The 16127-nt window shown below is 52.9% G+C and overlaps 4 protein-coding genes across 4 annotated transcripts; 2 read left to right on the forward strand and 2 right to left on the reverse strand.

Annotated features, from left to right (window-relative positions):
• The first annotated feature begins 66 nt into the window (after positions 1 to 66).
• EJ05DRAFT_472837 (FAD-binding domain-containing protein) lies at positions 67 to 2338 on the forward strand. Its single transcript, XM_033743261.1, has one exon. The coding sequence runs from the start codon at positions 278 to 280 to the stop codon at positions 2024 to 2026; it is 1749 nt and encodes a 582-aa protein (XP_033604333.1). The 5' UTR covers positions 67 to 277; the 3' UTR covers positions 2027 to 2338.
• On the reverse strand, positions 2229 to 10713 carry EJ05DRAFT_472838 (uncharacterized protein). Its single transcript, XM_033743262.1, has one exon. It carries the CDS (start codon positions 10353 to 10355, stop codon positions 2697 to 2699), a length of 7659 nt encoding a protein of 2552 aa, XP_033604334.1. The 5' UTR covers positions 10356 to 10713; the 3' UTR covers positions 2229 to 2696.
• Positions 10714 to 11654: 941 nt separating this feature from the next.
• On the forward strand, positions 11655 to 13645 carry EJ05DRAFT_472840 (MFS general substrate transporter). Its single transcript, XM_033743263.1, has 3 exons — positions 11655 to 12262; positions 12474 to 13498; positions 13558 to 13645. Exons 1-2 carry the CDS (start codon positions 11960 to 11962, stop codon positions 13389 to 13391), a joined length of 1221 nt encoding a protein of 406 aa, XP_033604335.1. The 5' UTR covers positions 11655 to 11959; the 3' UTR covers positions 13392 to 13498; positions 13558 to 13645.
• EJ05DRAFT_472841 (uncharacterized protein) lies at positions 13580 to 15447 on the reverse strand. Its single transcript, XM_033743264.1, has 2 exons — positions 15345 to 15447; positions 13580 to 15296 (listed from the first exon to the last, which is right to left on the reverse strand). Exons 1-2 carry the CDS (start codon positions 15401 to 15403, stop codon positions 14003 to 14005), a joined length of 1353 nt encoding a protein of 450 aa, XP_033604336.1. The 5' UTR covers positions 15404 to 15447; the 3' UTR covers positions 13580 to 14002.
• Positions 15448 to 16127: the final 680 nt, after the last annotated feature.

Below are 16127 nucleotides of genomic sequence, written 5' to 3' on the forward strand. Positions count from 1 at the left end.
AACCACTGGTCCGTGCTTATCAAAAGTCTTCCACCAACACTGACTGGTGTCCTTACACCAAACACAACAACGGAAGGGAGATGTACTGTCCGCGTTGAACATCTTAGCTACCACTCAAATATGTTTGATGTGGGAAATTGATCATCGACATTAGCACAAGTTGGTAGAAAGAGCTATGGACATGGCGTCACGACAAAGTGTCAAAGTCCTCAGGGGCTGCGTCCTTGATACGATTCCAAGACGAACTCGGCTTCAACACATCAGGAACCGATCATCTATGGCAGTCCCAGCAGCTTCGTGTCTGCTCCCTAAACATACACGTACATGTACCCAGGCACGCTTCTACACTTCATCATCGACACAACAAGACGCTCGTCACGCGACCTCGCTCTTCGACATGCACGACCGCGACGTCGAATCCATCATCAATGGCATCCGCCGCTTCCACGCCCACGGCGAACCCTACCGCATAGCACACGGCTCCACAAACAGTACCCGGCCGCGCGCCCCTGGCACAAACGTCATCGACATATCCCGCCTCAACCGCGTCCTGCACATCGACCGCGACGCCCAGACCGCCATCGTCGAGCCCAACGTGCCCATGGACCGCCTCGTCGAAGCCACTCTCGACCACGGCCTCATCCCACCCGTCGTCATGGAATTTCCCGGCATCACCGTCGGCGGCGGCTTCGCTGGCACCTGCGGCGAGAGCTCCTCGTTTAAGCACGGCTTCTTCAGCGATAACATCGACTGGGCTGACATCGTCCTTGCGAATGGCGAGCTTGTCCGTGTCTCGCCTGAGGTGCGGCCTGATCTCTTTTCTGGTGCGGCGGGCGCGCTGGGGACTTTGGGTGTTACGACGCGTGTGCAGATTAGGCTTGTTAAGGCGGAGAAGTATGTCGATGTTACTGTGCATCCGCTTACTACGACTGGCAAGGGCAACGATGGAGGAGAGGAGGATATCTTTGCTGCTGCTGTGGATAAAGCAGCGCTGTTCGCTCGCCGCTCAGACATCGACCATCTCGACGGCATCCTCTTCTCGCGCACCGAAGGTGCCCTCATGACCGGCACCATGACATCCGCCCCTCTCTCACTCTCCTCATCCTCATCTTCATCCTCACACACAAACCCCCAACAACTAACACGCTTCTCCCGCCCCAAAGACCCCTGGTACTACATGCACATCTCCCACCTCCTCACCCAACAACCCCACAACCCACGCCCAACAACCTTCCGCACCCCGCTCGCAGAATACCTCTTCCGCTACAACCGCGGCGGCTTCTGGGTCGGCCACGCCGCATTCGAGTACTTCCACTTCCCCTTCACCGCGCTCACACGCCGCCTGCTCGACGACTTCCTGCACACCCGCATGATGTACACCGCCCTGCACGCCTCAGGCCTAAGCGAGCGCTACATAGTACAGGACTACGCGCTGCCGTTCAGCGGCGCGGTCGGGTTTCTGAAAGGTGTCCAGCGAGACGTGGGCGTTTGGCCGCTATGGCTGTGTCCGCTGAGGACGGTGTCCGGGACAGCGCATTTCCATCCGCGGGCGCGGCGGGCGACAGAGAGTGCAAGTACGACTACGACAGAAGCAGGGACGGCGGAGGGACAGAAGGCAGACGAGGAGCAGCCCGAACACATCCTGAACATAGGCATCTACGGCTGGCCTCCTTCGCCTACTACCTGCACGCCCACCTTCGCAGCCGTGAACCGCCACCTCAACGCCCTCGCCGCCACCCATGGCGGCACGAAATGGCTGTACGCCCAATCCTTCTACACAGCCGAGGAGTTCTGGCAGATCTACGACCGGGCGTGGTATGAAGGATTGCGGGCCAAGTATGGGGCTGCTGGCGGCGGTAATAATAGCTTGCCGAGTGTGACGGATAAGGTTGCTTGGGATGGCGTGGAAAAGGAGCAGCAAGTGCGGGATGTGTGGCCGGCGGCGGGGATACGCGGGCTGAGGGCTGCGATTAAGAGTAAGTCGTATCTAGATGCGCGGAAGAGTCGGTGGAAGGAGTGGAGTTGAGTTTGAAAGGCCCGGGTGGGGGATTGTTATTTTGAGGGATAGGTAGGTTATGTAATATTATATAAGATCAATGATAGAAGGGAGATATATATATCAGAGGGCTATATGTACTACGGACGTACACACACACACACACACACACACACACACACACACACACACACCCACACGCATTCTCCACAGAGCATGTGTTATATAGACAAATAACTGATAGAGCTGAGCTTATATATTACTACGGACGGAATACTCGTGCATCAATTGTACATCCAGGCCTTTTTCCAGTCTGGGGCGGGGGGATTTTAAAAACACAAAATCGCTAGTATACAAAGGAAAAAGGTGGGTTTGTTTCGTGCGGTGAAGAGGTGCAGTCTAGATCATCTCCATCTCCATAGGCGCAACGCGCTGGTATGATGTGATGTGAAGTGGTGTGTGGGGTTGTGTGTTGGTAAGGGGGTATCTCCGCAATGCATGCAAGATCATATTGCAGAAAAAAAAACACCTGCAGAAAAGCGCAGAGAGCAAAGAAGAAAGAGAGAGCGGCGGCTTCACCAAATGGACAGCCAGTCAATGCTAAGCCAAGCTTCGCCATAGCCAATAAAGGAAACGCGTTATTGAATAATGTGCAGTCTGATAATTTTTGTTGTTTCATCTCGTGAGCCCGCGTGCTGGCTCAAAACTCCCATCCGCGCTCCTCTTCTTCATGTCCACCAAGCTCCTGCTCTGGCGCTCCTCCGTCGATAACGCTATCTTCATCGTCGTAAAACCCATTCATGCTGATCTCCTCGTCACGCAACATTGGGTCTTGGTCGTAGCTGGATTCGCGGAGAAGCGGCGGCGTGCTTGGGCTTTGCGCAGGTTGTTTGCCCATCTGTTTGCTTGTCAAGCCCGTAAATCGCTGGCCTGTCGAGCCAAACGCAGAAGGCTGCTCAGGGTAATGTTGTGGATGTTGGTGCCGGGACTGCTGTGGCATGGTCTGGGGATGCGGTTGGGGAGAGGCGCGACGCACATTTGAGGCTGGCGGCGTCATCAGGCCGGAAAGGATAGATTGCGAATGCGAGGGTACTGGCGATGGCTTTGGTCGAGAAGGAGTGAGACTGCGGTTCAAGGCGTTCGACAGTTGAGGTTGCTTGAGCTGGGGAATGGATGCCGTGCTGCCCGCTCGACTGTCTCTGCCACCCTTACGCCAGTTGCCAAACGCTGCGGCAAGCTGAGCTGCTTTCGGCGTTGCCAGGTTGGAAAGCGTTGATAGCGTAGGGAAAGAATTGCCATTTCCACTTATCAGCCGCTCCTTTTCCTGTTGCTCCATCTGTAGGTTAGTGCGGATGCGGATAGCCGCGTCGCGAACAGCCTCGCGATTGACGTTGGGTTGGCCAAGAGCATTGATCAGCTCGCTGATATCATCAACCCGTACTCCAAGGAGCTCACGAAGCCAGCCGATCTCGGTATCGCGCTCCTTGAGCTTGGCTGGAGCCTCAGTATCGATTTCTTCAAGCTGCCGTTCAAATGATTCGATACGAGTTTCGCGTTCCTGCAGTTGCTCCTGCAGAACGACAATAGACTCTCGTAGGGCTTGAGGAGATACCTTCTCCGGCACTCCTGCGTAGCCGCCTGGCGCTTGTTGTGCAGCGGGCGACTTGACGGATGCAGCAGTGAGAGCAGCAGCGTTAGCAGCATCCCGAGCAACCTTGAGCTGTGACTCGAGATGTTCGGCCTTGGACTTGAGCAGTTCAGCTTGGTCTTCAAGGTGTTCAAGCTTCGCGTTCGAAAGATTCAGTCGTTCCTTGAGATGCGTCTCCTCACGGCGGCTGTCTTCACGGACGTTCTCCAGCGCCCGGGCGTGTTGATTGCGGATCTCTTGGTATATCCGCTCATGTCGTTCCTTGACCTCGTCGATTGCAGCCTCACGCTGATTGTAGGCCTCGTTGAGGGCATTGCGTCGAGCGTCCAACGCTTCTTCGAGTTGAACTTCGTAACGAGCCTTGGTCTGATCGTAGTCCATCTTCAAGTTGTCAAAGTCAGCTTGCAGTCTTTGCTTCTCCCTGTCGGCATTCGATCGAAGCATATTGATCTCATTGTTGGCAGCTTGCAAATCAGCTTCCATGAGGCGTCTAGTGCGTTGCACTTCTGTTTGTCCCATATGTCTGGCTTCCCGGAACTCGCGCTCATAACGAGCAGCGTTTCTTTCGTGCTCATCGCGCTCATTTCTGAGCTTCTCCGAACTCTCTTCAATCTTCGAAAGTTGTTGCTCGGTGTGTTCCAGCTTGACTCTGAGGCGCATGCCTTCCCGTTCCTGAGTCTCAAGTCTTTCCAGCTCGCGCTCGAGTCGTTCTCGAGTTCGAGCCTCCGCCTCGATCCGGGCACGAAGTACCTCGTATCTGGTCCTGTGCTCCTCGTCCTTCTTTTGCCATGTTGACTTTTCTTCGGCAATTGAGCCAGCAGCTTGGGTCATGTCATATTGAAGTTTCTCAATCTTAACACGCATGCCTTCACGGACCCGCACGACTTCTTGAAGCTGTAGCTTGACGCTGTCAGATGTCTTCTTGAGCTCGTCATTCTCGATCTTGAGGTCCTCATTCTCGGCGCGGAGCTCATCGTTGCGTGACTTGCTGTGAGTCATCTCGTCACGCCATTTGTTGCTCGAAAGACGGTACTCGTCGATAGTGGCCTCGAGAGCTTCGTTCTGATCTTGTAAGGTAGCAAACTTCCGGCGGAGCTCTTCTTCCGCAACTTGCCGAGAAGAACGTTCCGAGCGAGTGTTATGCAGCTCCTCATGTAGCGCCCGAGTCTTTGATTCTTCATCTCTCAAGCTTTCCCGAATAATGTTAATCTCTTCGTCGTTGAGCTTGAGCAAACGTTGGGCCTCCTCCTCGCGCTTCTCGGCAGTTTCGCGTGCCTCTCGTTCTTGGTCGACCTTGATCGAGGCTTCCTTGATCATGGCTTCAAGGTCAGCGATACGGCCTTCATTCTCAAGAATGCTCGCGTTGTCGGACTTCTTCTGTTCCTTAGTGTCTTGACGCTCAAACGCCTCTTCAATGAATTCGCGAATCTCGTCCTTGTTTTGCGTCGCAACATATTCCTGACGAGCGATGGCCTGGTTCATGATCTCCCGCAAGTCCTCCTTGTGCTGACCAGTCGACTCATGGTGTCGCTCCAGGGTCTCATGCATGAGCGCTTTGAAGGTTTCGTTCTTCTGATCAACATCGGTGTGTTGGCGCCGAAGTGCCTCTTCCATAATATCCTTGAAGTCTTCGAGAGAGACATGATTGGAAGCTGAATGAGCCAATTGTACCTTCATTGCAGCTAATGCCTGGTACACTTCAGAAAGGCTGAAGTCGTGCTTATCCTCAGTAACTTCTGGCATTGCGGTCCGGATCTGTAATTGCTCCGAGAGAGATGCTTTGAGATCGTTGATTGTGTCGTAAAGCTCCTTTGTGTTGACAGACGGTAGTTGTGGAGACTTTGGCTTCGTGTCCTCCAGAGACTGCTTCTCGGCCATGGAAAGCTTGAAGTCCGAAAGAGCAGAGTAGAAGTCCGACAAGTCCACCTGCGCAGGGGCTGGTGGCTCCACTGGTCTGGCCGCCACCTCAGCAGCAATCCTGGCCTGCTCCTCCTGCTGCTGTCTCTGCTGTTCGGCGAGCGAAGACTTTAGCTCGGCAAAAGCTTGATGAACCTCAGAAAAGTCTGGCGCGGGTGGTTGGGCAGCCAGAACCTCAGCTTGATGCTGTTTCTGCTGCTCCGCAAGAGAGGTCTTTAGTTCAGCAATGGCTTCGTTGATGGCGGTCAAGTCAGGTGGTGTCGATACGATCTTCGGTTGATCCGCCCGCTGTTCGGCGAGAGAGACCTTGACGTCGGCCAAAGCCGAATATATTTCAGATAGGTCAAGAGGCGGGGCTGATGGAGTTGGCGTTGCAGAACGTGGGTCATTTTGCTGCTGTTGCGAGGCAAGCGCTTCCACGACAATTGATCTAATTTTCTCAAGCTTGCGATCTTTGAGTGGCGAACGATTACGGAAGCGTTGCTCATCGAGGTCGTCATCTTCATCATCAGCATCGCTGCCGAGTGGCTCCGTGGAATAACTCCTGCGCGTGCTTCTAGCACTGCGTCTAGACATTGCTGCAACAGACTCCTGCATGAGACGCATTGTCTCTTCAAGTGGCCCAAGACGAGTGGAGAGAACGCTATCAATGAGACCATCCACATGGTGGTCGAAGAAGCGAGCACGAGATTGCAGCTTGTCAATGCCGGCTTCATCTGAGACCATGTCGTCCCAATCGCTGACAGGAGCATCTTCTGCAGTGTTGAGACGGTGTACAGGAGACTCATACGCAAGACCAGCCCTGGAATCGCTGAAAGGATCTTGGATGAGTTCTGATTCACCATGTCGCATACCGGTTGGAGCTTGCATTCTGCGGGGGCTCGGGCTGGGTGCATCGCTACGTAGATTGGTGAAATTGGGTCGCAGATTGGGTGTGCCGAAGTCCATAGAGCCTTGTGGCTGGCTAGAACGTTCCCAAGTCTGAGCCTCTTCCTTCTCAACGCCAAAGTCCGAACCGGCATCATTCATATGCTTCATGACCTCGTCGATATCGTTGAACGAGGGCTGCGCAAAGGAATCGAAATCGACACTATCGTTATCCGCATGCGGCATCGGTCTACGCGACAATGCAGTTCTATACGACCCATCGTCGCTTGGACGGAAGGTTGTGGTCGGGCTGCGGCTGACCTGCCTGTTAGGAGCGCTTGAATTGTGCTCTATGTCAGTGACATCAGAAGGCTTCGTAACGTGAAGACCAAATTCAAATGCACCGGAGCCAGAACCAATCCGGGGTGTGAATTCCTTGGCGATGGCCGAGAGCGAGCTCTTGTTTGCCGCGTGATTGCTTGGTGGACGTTCTGGCAGCTTTTCCACAGAAGCAGAAATGCTCCCGTCGTGTTCGGTCATCGAACGACTGTCGTCCAGGAAGCTGGAACCAACAGGTGTGGCATCGGAGCTTCTGTTGATCCCCACAATATCTGCCGGTGCGTGCGCCCGAGGAGCTGGTAAGGCCTCCTTGACGACTGGCTTCGTAGGTGCAAGATTTTCCTTTGCATCTGGTATGGGGCTTCTCTCGACCTGGGGTTCTTGCTTCGAGGCCTGGAACTGAGTAGTCTCGGAGAGCGGCTGGGAAGCAAGAACGGGCTGCGGCGCGAATTTGGGCAGAGTGTCCCCATCATCGCCAAACCTTCTAGCCCTCTTCTGCCGGGCATCTGACTGGGTAACACGGCCATCGGCGTCTTCTTGATCTTCTTCTTCGATCTCATCATCATCAGACCCCGATCTCGCGCCAGAGGCTCTTCTAGGAACAGCGTCAGGGCGGATGATGGGTACAGCCTTGGAGCGTTTCGCAGGTTTGATGATGTCCTTGTGACTGAAGTTGATCGGTCCGAATATGTGAGATTGCACTTCTTTCTCTTCAGCCTCAGCTGGCTCCTCAGGCATTATAGCAGCATCTACATTTGGTCGGAATGAGGTAGAATCAGGCTTGAAAGCAGGACCACTGGAAGCAAAGTTGAAATCTCCGCTAGGGGCAGGATTCGAGTTTAGGCTCGCACCAGGAGTAAAGCTAGGTGCAGCCACGTTCCAGCTGCTCGCAGCAGGGTTGAAAGAAAATGGTGCTGCCGAGCCGTAAGGAACGCTTCGACTGAAGCTGTTCTTCTTATGGCCTCCGCTTGGTTGATACTCGAAACCCAGTGAGTTGAACGAAAAGTTGCCCGGCTGAAAGGACGCCGTTGGATTGAACTTGAATTCTTTTGCACTGGCGTTGAGACTTGAGCCAATTGAGGCCTTTGAAGCACGGCTACCGTGTCCTGGTTTCCAGATGTTACTGCCTTGAGACGTTGTCGCTGAATGCATTCTGGCGCCAACAGCTTTCTCTTCCGCACTTGGGTTGGTGATTTCTGATATATTGGTCTTCGCGTCGTCACTAATGTCACTCCTACCATTTGCTGCAGCTGTGTTGTATGAGTTCTGCTTCGTTTGTGTCAGGGAGTGATTGCGGTTATGAGGCTGCGGCTGGTGAAGCACTTGCTCAACTGGACGCGGGCGTCTCCATTCGGAAATGCTATCATCCAATTCAGATTGGTGAGAAATCTTGGGGCTCTCAGCACCGAAGCGACTACCGGGACTGAACTGCCCTCCTGAAGCAACGTCCTTTTCGAAGGTGGCCTCGAGGTGGTAGTCAGCGGACTCAACGTCGCGCTGCAGGTTTTCACTAATATTGTGCTGATGACGTGGCTTTGGTACGGCCATCTCCGTCTCAGCACCTTTGACTTGGTGTGGTACATCATGTTCTTCCTCGGCCTCTTCTTCTGGGACTTCCTGAAGAGTGGACGATGGTCTCAAGTTCGTCAGACCGGGAGATTGCATGCGCTGTTGATGTAGCTGCGCAAGCAAATCGTCCTTCTGAGGGAAAGAGTATGTTTGCGGCGTGAAGCCAAAGGGTGATACGGGTGACATAGTGTCGTTCAGACTTGGCATACTGTTGTTTTGGGAGATGCCTGGTGAGCCGCCTCTTGTTGTGGCTTGTGATCCAAAGTATGATTCATGTGGGGAAAAGGTGCGGAATCCTCCAGGTGGCGTTGCTTGAGGAGCAAAACTTGACGGCATCGCAAACATCGAGTTCCTGTGCATGTGGGATGACATGCTTCTCTGTGAGTTGCCGAAAGCCGACATAGGCGAAGCAATTGATCGCGTGGACTGATGCCCTGACATCCCACTTCCGTTTGGTCCAATCCGCTGACTGCCTGCTGAAGAAGAAGGCAAGGGTGGAGAGAACGGTAAAGGAGGGTACTGAGACGAACCTTGCCTCGACATCATTGTTGGTGACTGAGATTGTGAAACTTCTTCTGAACCTCCCAACGACACGCCTAATGCGGCCAGCTTCTGCTCAACAAGGAAGTCCTGGTATGCCTTCCAGTCGTTCTCATTAGGTATATGTACCTTGAAGGATTTAGTACTCATCTGCTGAGATTGATCGGTTGGATCAGGGAAAACATCGCGGTTTTGAGCATGGCCAAGCGGCTGAAGGATGTCCGGGGTACCTCTCCAGTGCCCGAAACCTCGCGTATCGTAACCTTCATCCTCGAACTTGGCGAGTCTTGCCCTCACTTCAGCGTGCGACAGAGGCATAGGTGCATGTCCGGGCTTGCCTCTGTTTGAATCAATCGGGAAGTCCATAACCACACTTCGACCTTTCTTCGTTTTGATCACTTTCCTTGGACGCTTGGGTGGTGGTGTCGGTGCCCGTTCCTCGACTTCCTGTACACGCTTGACCGGAGATGGTGAAATCGGAAGAGCTGTCTCAGTGGGTATCGGCGTAGAAGGCTTCTTTGATACCAGTCGAGTAGCGGCATCAGAGGCTTCGATTGGCGACAATGATTGGTCTGCCGGAGAAGCTGTATTCGCAGCATTTTCAACCGGCGAAGTCAAAGACTGTCGAGCCACAAGTTCCTTGGTTTCCTGAGAGCTCTCAGGCTCCGGCTCCTGTGGCTTCGACGCATACCTTGAGGCCATCATCTTGGCGAGATGTTCCTTCTCTTCCAGACCAAAGTGAGACCAGAAATCTTCTTGCTTTAGAGTCAAGTTCTTCTTGTGTCCCTTCCTCGCCTCTGTAGGTTCAAGCGATGATTGTCCAGTGGTTTCCGATTCAACGGGCTCTTTCGACTGAGCGTCGACGAATTTGCGAAGTAGCTCCTGTCTTGAGGCTTCTGGACTTTGCGACAGCAAATCCCTGAAGGCTTGCCTCAGGACTGGTCGCGGTGTGGCTTCTTGTGCGGCAAGCAAAGACGCAAAATGTTCCGCAGTCGGCGTTGCTTGTAGAGCCGGGACAAGAGCTGGCAGGAGATAATCAAGCCCAAAATCGGGGGTCTCTTCGTCTGCTACTCGAGAAGGAAGTAGATGGTCAAGACCAAATTCGATCTCTGACGATTCGCTACCTAGATCGTCACTTCCAAAATGCTCTGGATCTTGAATTCTTTCACTGACTGTGCCTGGTGAAGGCTGTCTATATGGAGACCCCCAACTTGTTGTGTAGTACGACCCAGGCTCTTTAGGTACCGACGGCGCAGAAGGAGTCCGTGGGATACCAGCGATTGATGGTAGCGATGGAAGAGGTGGGAGCTCGGGACTTGAGTGACCTAGGGTGTTTGCGGGAGACGACCACTGATCCCGCGAAGGTGAGAGATCGTTCGAATGATCGAAGGGTTGCAGGTCTTCAACAGTCTGTCCGGGAGCAGACGGAGGAGAAGACGGCAGGGTATCTTGAGGTGTCGATGGTCGTGAAGCTTGCATTCAACATCTATTCTTGCAGCCGTCGGACCCTTGAAAGACGTCGCGAAACGCGCCTCTTTCGCGAATTAGTCAACGGCGGATTAAGTATGTATTCGAGACAGAATTGATGATGTCCAGAGCGAGATTAGAAACGCGTTTGGATTTTTTTTTCCTCGGCAGCCAGAGGGCAGGGTGTGGCAGGCTCGGTACGGATGACGCGCTAAGAATTATACAAGACAAAAGAAAGGCTTCGGGTTTGCAAGTGGCTGCAAAAGGAGGGACATCTAGTTGGCAATGGGAGCGTTGACACCAGTAAGCACCATAGCGGGTTGCTGAGGGCTATGAGGAAAGTCGTGATGGTAGAGGAGTTGGCGGTGGATGAGGAAGTTTGAAAGGAGTCGAGGTTGGTGTGGAAGAGCAAGGATGGATACGGACTAGCGTGGGCTGGTATGGAACCTTGTTGGAACTTGGAAGGATGGATGAGCTGGCCTGAACACTCAGGACTCAAGACTAATTAAGGACTACTCAAGAACAACATATACCATCGAAATCCGTCCACGTCAACACACATGATGCTGCCACATGTCGTCGTTCCTCGACTTTGGACAGACAGAGAGCTCGATGCCTTTTCCCCTGACCCTTACATAGTACCTACCGCTGTCACCCTCGGCCATGATCGTCGCGGCGAATGAACAGCACAGCATGGCACCTGGCAACGTCACTCGAGCATCAACACTCACCATGCCCCAGCCCAGCCTTCCCCAGCTTGTCGACCGGAGCCGTACAAAGCATGCGGAGATGCGCTCAGCTTGGATGTCAGCGCCATCATTCGCCTGACGTACGAACCTGCAAAGCCATGACGGTGCTGTGTCACTGATTTTCTGGGGTTCATATAAACGTATATCCAACGTTCGACCTCCCTTGTATGCTGGTATAGTGCGTATCTCATTCTCTTAGCCTCTAGTTACGGTACTACACTCGAGGTCAGAAACCAAAACCTTGCCAGAGTCGCCACTTGCCAGAAGTCTACACGAAGATCCAGCATGTACGTAGACAATGATAATTACTACAAAGAAGACCTTCGCAGCACTCAGTTACCCGTCTTAGCGCCCGCGGTGTTCCTAGCAGCCATAACGCTATCCTAACACGCTGACACATCAAATCCATCGCTCAAAAAGATTGACATATCACGCATCACGTGACATGAAAAGTTCCTCTCACTTAGGATTCCGGGTAAAGCGGCACGGCGCCCTCTGACTGGACAGCACGTTTCTTGCCGTCATGCAATACTCTTGGTAGGCATATAGTTACCATATACTACGTCAAACAGAACTATCCCGCCCAATATGAATATGTACACACCCCAGTCTTACAACATCAACATCTCCCGCCCCCTATTCACAAGCAATCTCAAGATAAGACGAATAATACCGCATCGTAAATATCTCATAGATCTCCACCGTAGTTACCCAGATCAGATCGATCTCAGTGATTATATTTAGCCTCGGCTACGCCCGCACTATTATTATCAACACATCAGCGTCACCAACGTAATTAGAAGGAAAAGCCTTCGGAGACGCCACATACACTCACAGGTTGTATATATCAGCATTTTAACAGGCGTTATGGCCAGGGACGTCGTTAACATTCAGCATAAACCGCGCGACCGCGGGGATGATGTTAGCAGTGCGAAGAGCTGGCCGGATAACACGTTCCTAGACTCTGCTTCCGAGAAAGACGAGACGGAGACGAGCACGATCACGCAGCAGTTGGAGGAGCCTGTTGTGATGCAAGCGGATCATACTTCTGCTACTGTTGCTGCTGCGCCCGTGGTAGTCGTTGACGATAAGCCTCCTAATGGCGGCTATGGATGGGCGTGTGTGGCGGCGTGTTTCTGGATCAATGCGCATACCTGGGGCATGAATAGTGTGCGTATATCTCTAATCATTGCTCGTTTTCTTCTTCTTCGTTTGGGTTGTCATTGGTGACAGTGATTGACGCCGGCGATGGCTATGTCGTACGGAACCACCGTGGGCGCATTGATGGTGCTTCAGAAACAACGTACCACTACCGTCCACGTTCTCGTGCTCCCTCCCCCCGTTCTATACAAGATCTCATATCTAACGCCCAGCGCTCCAGGCCTACGCCGTCTTCCTCGCGCACTATCTCTCCACAAACACCTTCCCGGGCGCCACCCGCCTCGAATACGCCCTCATCGGCGGCCTCTCTATCAGTACCGCCCTCCTCATCTCGCCCATCGCCACGACCACCACTCGCCTCTTTGGCACGCGCACCACGCTCTTCATCGGCATCTTCTTCGAAACAGCCTCCTTCATCGGCGCCTCCTTCGTCACGCGCATCTGGCAGCTCTTCCTCAGCCAGGGCGTGTGTTTTGGCTGGGGCATGGGCTTCCAGTTCGTCGGCAGCGTGAGCGTGCCGCCGCAATGGTTCACCACGCGGCGCAGTCTCGCAAACGGCGTTGCCGCCGCGGGTAGTGGGCTAGGCGGGCTGACGTATAGTCTCGCAGCAAATGCGATGCTGCAGAGCATTGGTCTCGCGTGGGCGTTTCGGGTGCTTGGGATCGTGGCGTTTGTGGTCAACACGACATGTGCGCTTGTGATCCGCGATCGCAACAAGCAGGTTGGGAGTACGCAGTTGGCGTTTGATTATGCGCTGTTTCGGAAGTATGAGTACTGCGTGCTGCAGGTTTTTGGCGTGTTCAGTATGCTGGGATATGTGGTGTTGTTGTTTTCGCTGCCGAATTATGCGCAGCAGTCGTTGCACTTGACGTCGATGCAGGGCAGTATTGTGGGTGCGGTATTTCAGCTCGGGCAGGGACTGGGTAGGCCGCCTGTGGGTTACTTTTCTGATAACTTTGGGAGGATTAATATGGCGGGTACGATGTCCTTCCTGTGTGGGCTCTTTTGCCTGGTAGTATGGGTGTTCGCGAAGAGTTATGGAGTACTCCTGTTCTTTGCCCTCATTGGTGGAAGCGTCGCTGGAACTTATTGGGCGGTAAGTTGTCTGACACGATCCAGACATCATATTACCATTTGACTCATTGTGACAGGTAATCGCACCGGTCACAGCTGAAGTCGTAGGACTCAAGCACGTACCCAGTGCTTTGAATATCACGTGGCTGGTCTTAGTCCTGCCTACGACCTGTGAGTTCCGTATTTGTGGCTCTGCCGCCCAGTGGAGTTTGTGTCTAATAATTGTATAGTCTCGGAAGCAATTGGCCTGCAGATAGTGACCATGAATGGGGGCAAATATCTCGGTGCGCAGCTCTTTGCCGGTTTTATGTATATGGGTGCTGCATTATGCATGGTGTTGCTAAGAGCGTGGAAGATTGGGGACATACAGATATCCAAGAAAGTCAAGGCTGCCAAGGATGGAGAGATCGAGCACGTAGATGGAAAGGGGAACTTTCTACAAAGAGTAGTCAGCATGCAGCGAGTGTGATTTTCGTCGAGATATGTTCAGGAGCGCATGTCGCATATAGTAGATTTCATTGGTATCTGTACAAAAGAAAAATGCTAGTCCGCACGTAGTGTTGGTATGGCATGCATTCGCCTCTGCTGGAGCTGAGGTGTCACATGCCCTGGCATCATCACCTAATCAAGAACGCCTTAGTACAAATTGTAGCCTACTGTGACTGATACACCACTTCACCGCCAGGATGAAGCTGATTCACAATGCTCCATGAACCGATAAATGCCTTCAAACCCTTGGTATTCCAAAGGAGTATGCTTGTCGAAGGCATGATCGGAAATCATAGATTCACTCATGTCGCTCGCATATAGACTGTCGAATTCAGACGGTGACGACAGCCACGGATTTTCGCCCGCAATGTCTTCGAAGTCTTCACCTGTATCAGACTTTGTGGAATACTCGACAGCTGATTGCCGTTCAGGAGTAAGCATCGTCTGCCATTGCACCTTGTCTTGTGCATAGCCTCTGTGGTCGATTGGCTTCTCGTAGAACGAGCACTCGGACGCGGTACCATCGGGGGCGAAAGGGAAGAGAAGCGCTATGTCTGTACCGACAAAGGCATCAAACTCCTCATCTTGCGTGATGATGCCGCGTGATATGCCCATTTCATCGCAAAGATTCAAAACAGTTTCCGCATCACATCCTGGGAAATGCACGCGCAACGACGTTCCTTGATAGCTTATAGGTAGGTCCCCAAGAGCGGACAGGCGATTCAGGTCATTGAGAACTGCAGAAAGCTCCTTGAGACTTCTTGAGAAGTCAGTGGCCAAGACGTCTTTGAGACCGTCAGTGTTGAGGTTGTCCGGGCCATGGGCTGGTGCGAAACCAGCAATGGCGCTCAGGGGTGTCAGTGCAGTTATTGTAGGGTTGATTTTGAAGTCGATGAAGGAGCCAGGAGTAGCCTTGGGAAGTTTGTTGACCTTGCGGTTCACATTATCCTGTAGTGGTGTGATAGCTTTGTATCGCTTCTCACCGGTAATCGGATCAACGCCATTGAATTGTACCTTCTGCCCGGAGATCAAGAAAGCTCGTACAGCCTGAGACACATTCTGTACAACCTGAGCTGGTGCCGTTGGCCCATGCGAGAAGTATCTTGCCGAACCACCACCGAAACCATATCCGCCTGCAGAACGGCCGAGTGTACCGCCGGTTAGATTGGGCCGCAGAGTTGTCGCAAAGGGAGCCCGACCACTGGATGCATTTACGGCCGATCCGATGCGGGACTTAGGAAAAGAGGCGCGATCGTATCTCGAAACTGCTTTGGCTTGAGTGGTAAATCGTCGAACGAAAGAGCCTATAGCACTGTGCGTCGAGTACCACCTGCCTTTGCTTTGCTTGAGAGCAGCAAGTGGATGAACAGGGTGACGAGCAGCATTACGGACGACTATAGGTTGTAATTCGGTTTGTGCTGCGCGAGTAGAGGCTCCGAGATGTGTTTCGACGAGACGAGAGGCTTGCTTCCAGGCTGCCCTACATCTGGTCAATCTAGTTCAAGTCTGAGGTCGTTCGGATACGTACTTGACTATCTTGGCATTCCTGGCGAGCAGCGTGTGCAGATGCGCCACCGAGGGCGGCATAGTGTTGAGATACGCAGTCGAGGACTGGAGGGGAAAGGTGTTTTGATGATGCGAATGAACGGGAACGGCGACTGTAGTTATCGATCGAGTGGCGAACGCGCCACGTGATTTGCATACGTCAAGTGAGGATGTGGCTAACGGGCCGCGCTATTCCTTTTTGAGAACGCGGGGAATTAGATAATAGGTGTAATTGAATGTACAGATGTGATTCCCAGTTAAGCATGATACACAATTCCTCGCCACTACGACCATGTCACATCACATAGGCCTTGGTGTCCAGTGTTAATGAGAGTATTACATATTAGCTGGCGCCAGAAGACCTTACACAGATCCGGTGCATGCGTCTTAGGCATAATACTAAGCACAACCTTGACTTTAGACTGTTGCGTGCACGAAGAAGGCAGTGAATCGATTGGCCTCCAGAATACAGAGATTTGAGATTATTTTTGTGTCCACGAAGGTCGGAATCTATGTATCGTCAAAGCAGGACAACGCAAATGCAATAATTCTTGTCCCACAGATCATCCCAAGCAACGCCATAAGCCCACCCGACTTTTGAATCCGACAGGATGATACATCGATCGAAGCATGCAAGGACGCCGTAAGGGGGAATTGAATGGGAACCCGACGTGCGCTAGAAGATGCCAAATCCAAGGTGCAACGCGAAGGAACAACCCCGTAGGAACAAACGAAATCCATGATTCAACAGTCACTCTACGCCTCC

This window comes from Pseudovirgaria hyperparasitica, assembly GCF_010093815.1.
Source record: "Pseudovirgaria hyperparasitica strain CBS 121739 unplaced genomic scaffold EJ05scaffold_2, whole genome shotgun sequence".
Classification (NCBI taxonomy): Eukaryota; Fungi; Ascomycota; class Dothideomycetes; order Acrospermales; family Acrospermaceae; genus Pseudovirgaria; species Pseudovirgaria hyperparasitica.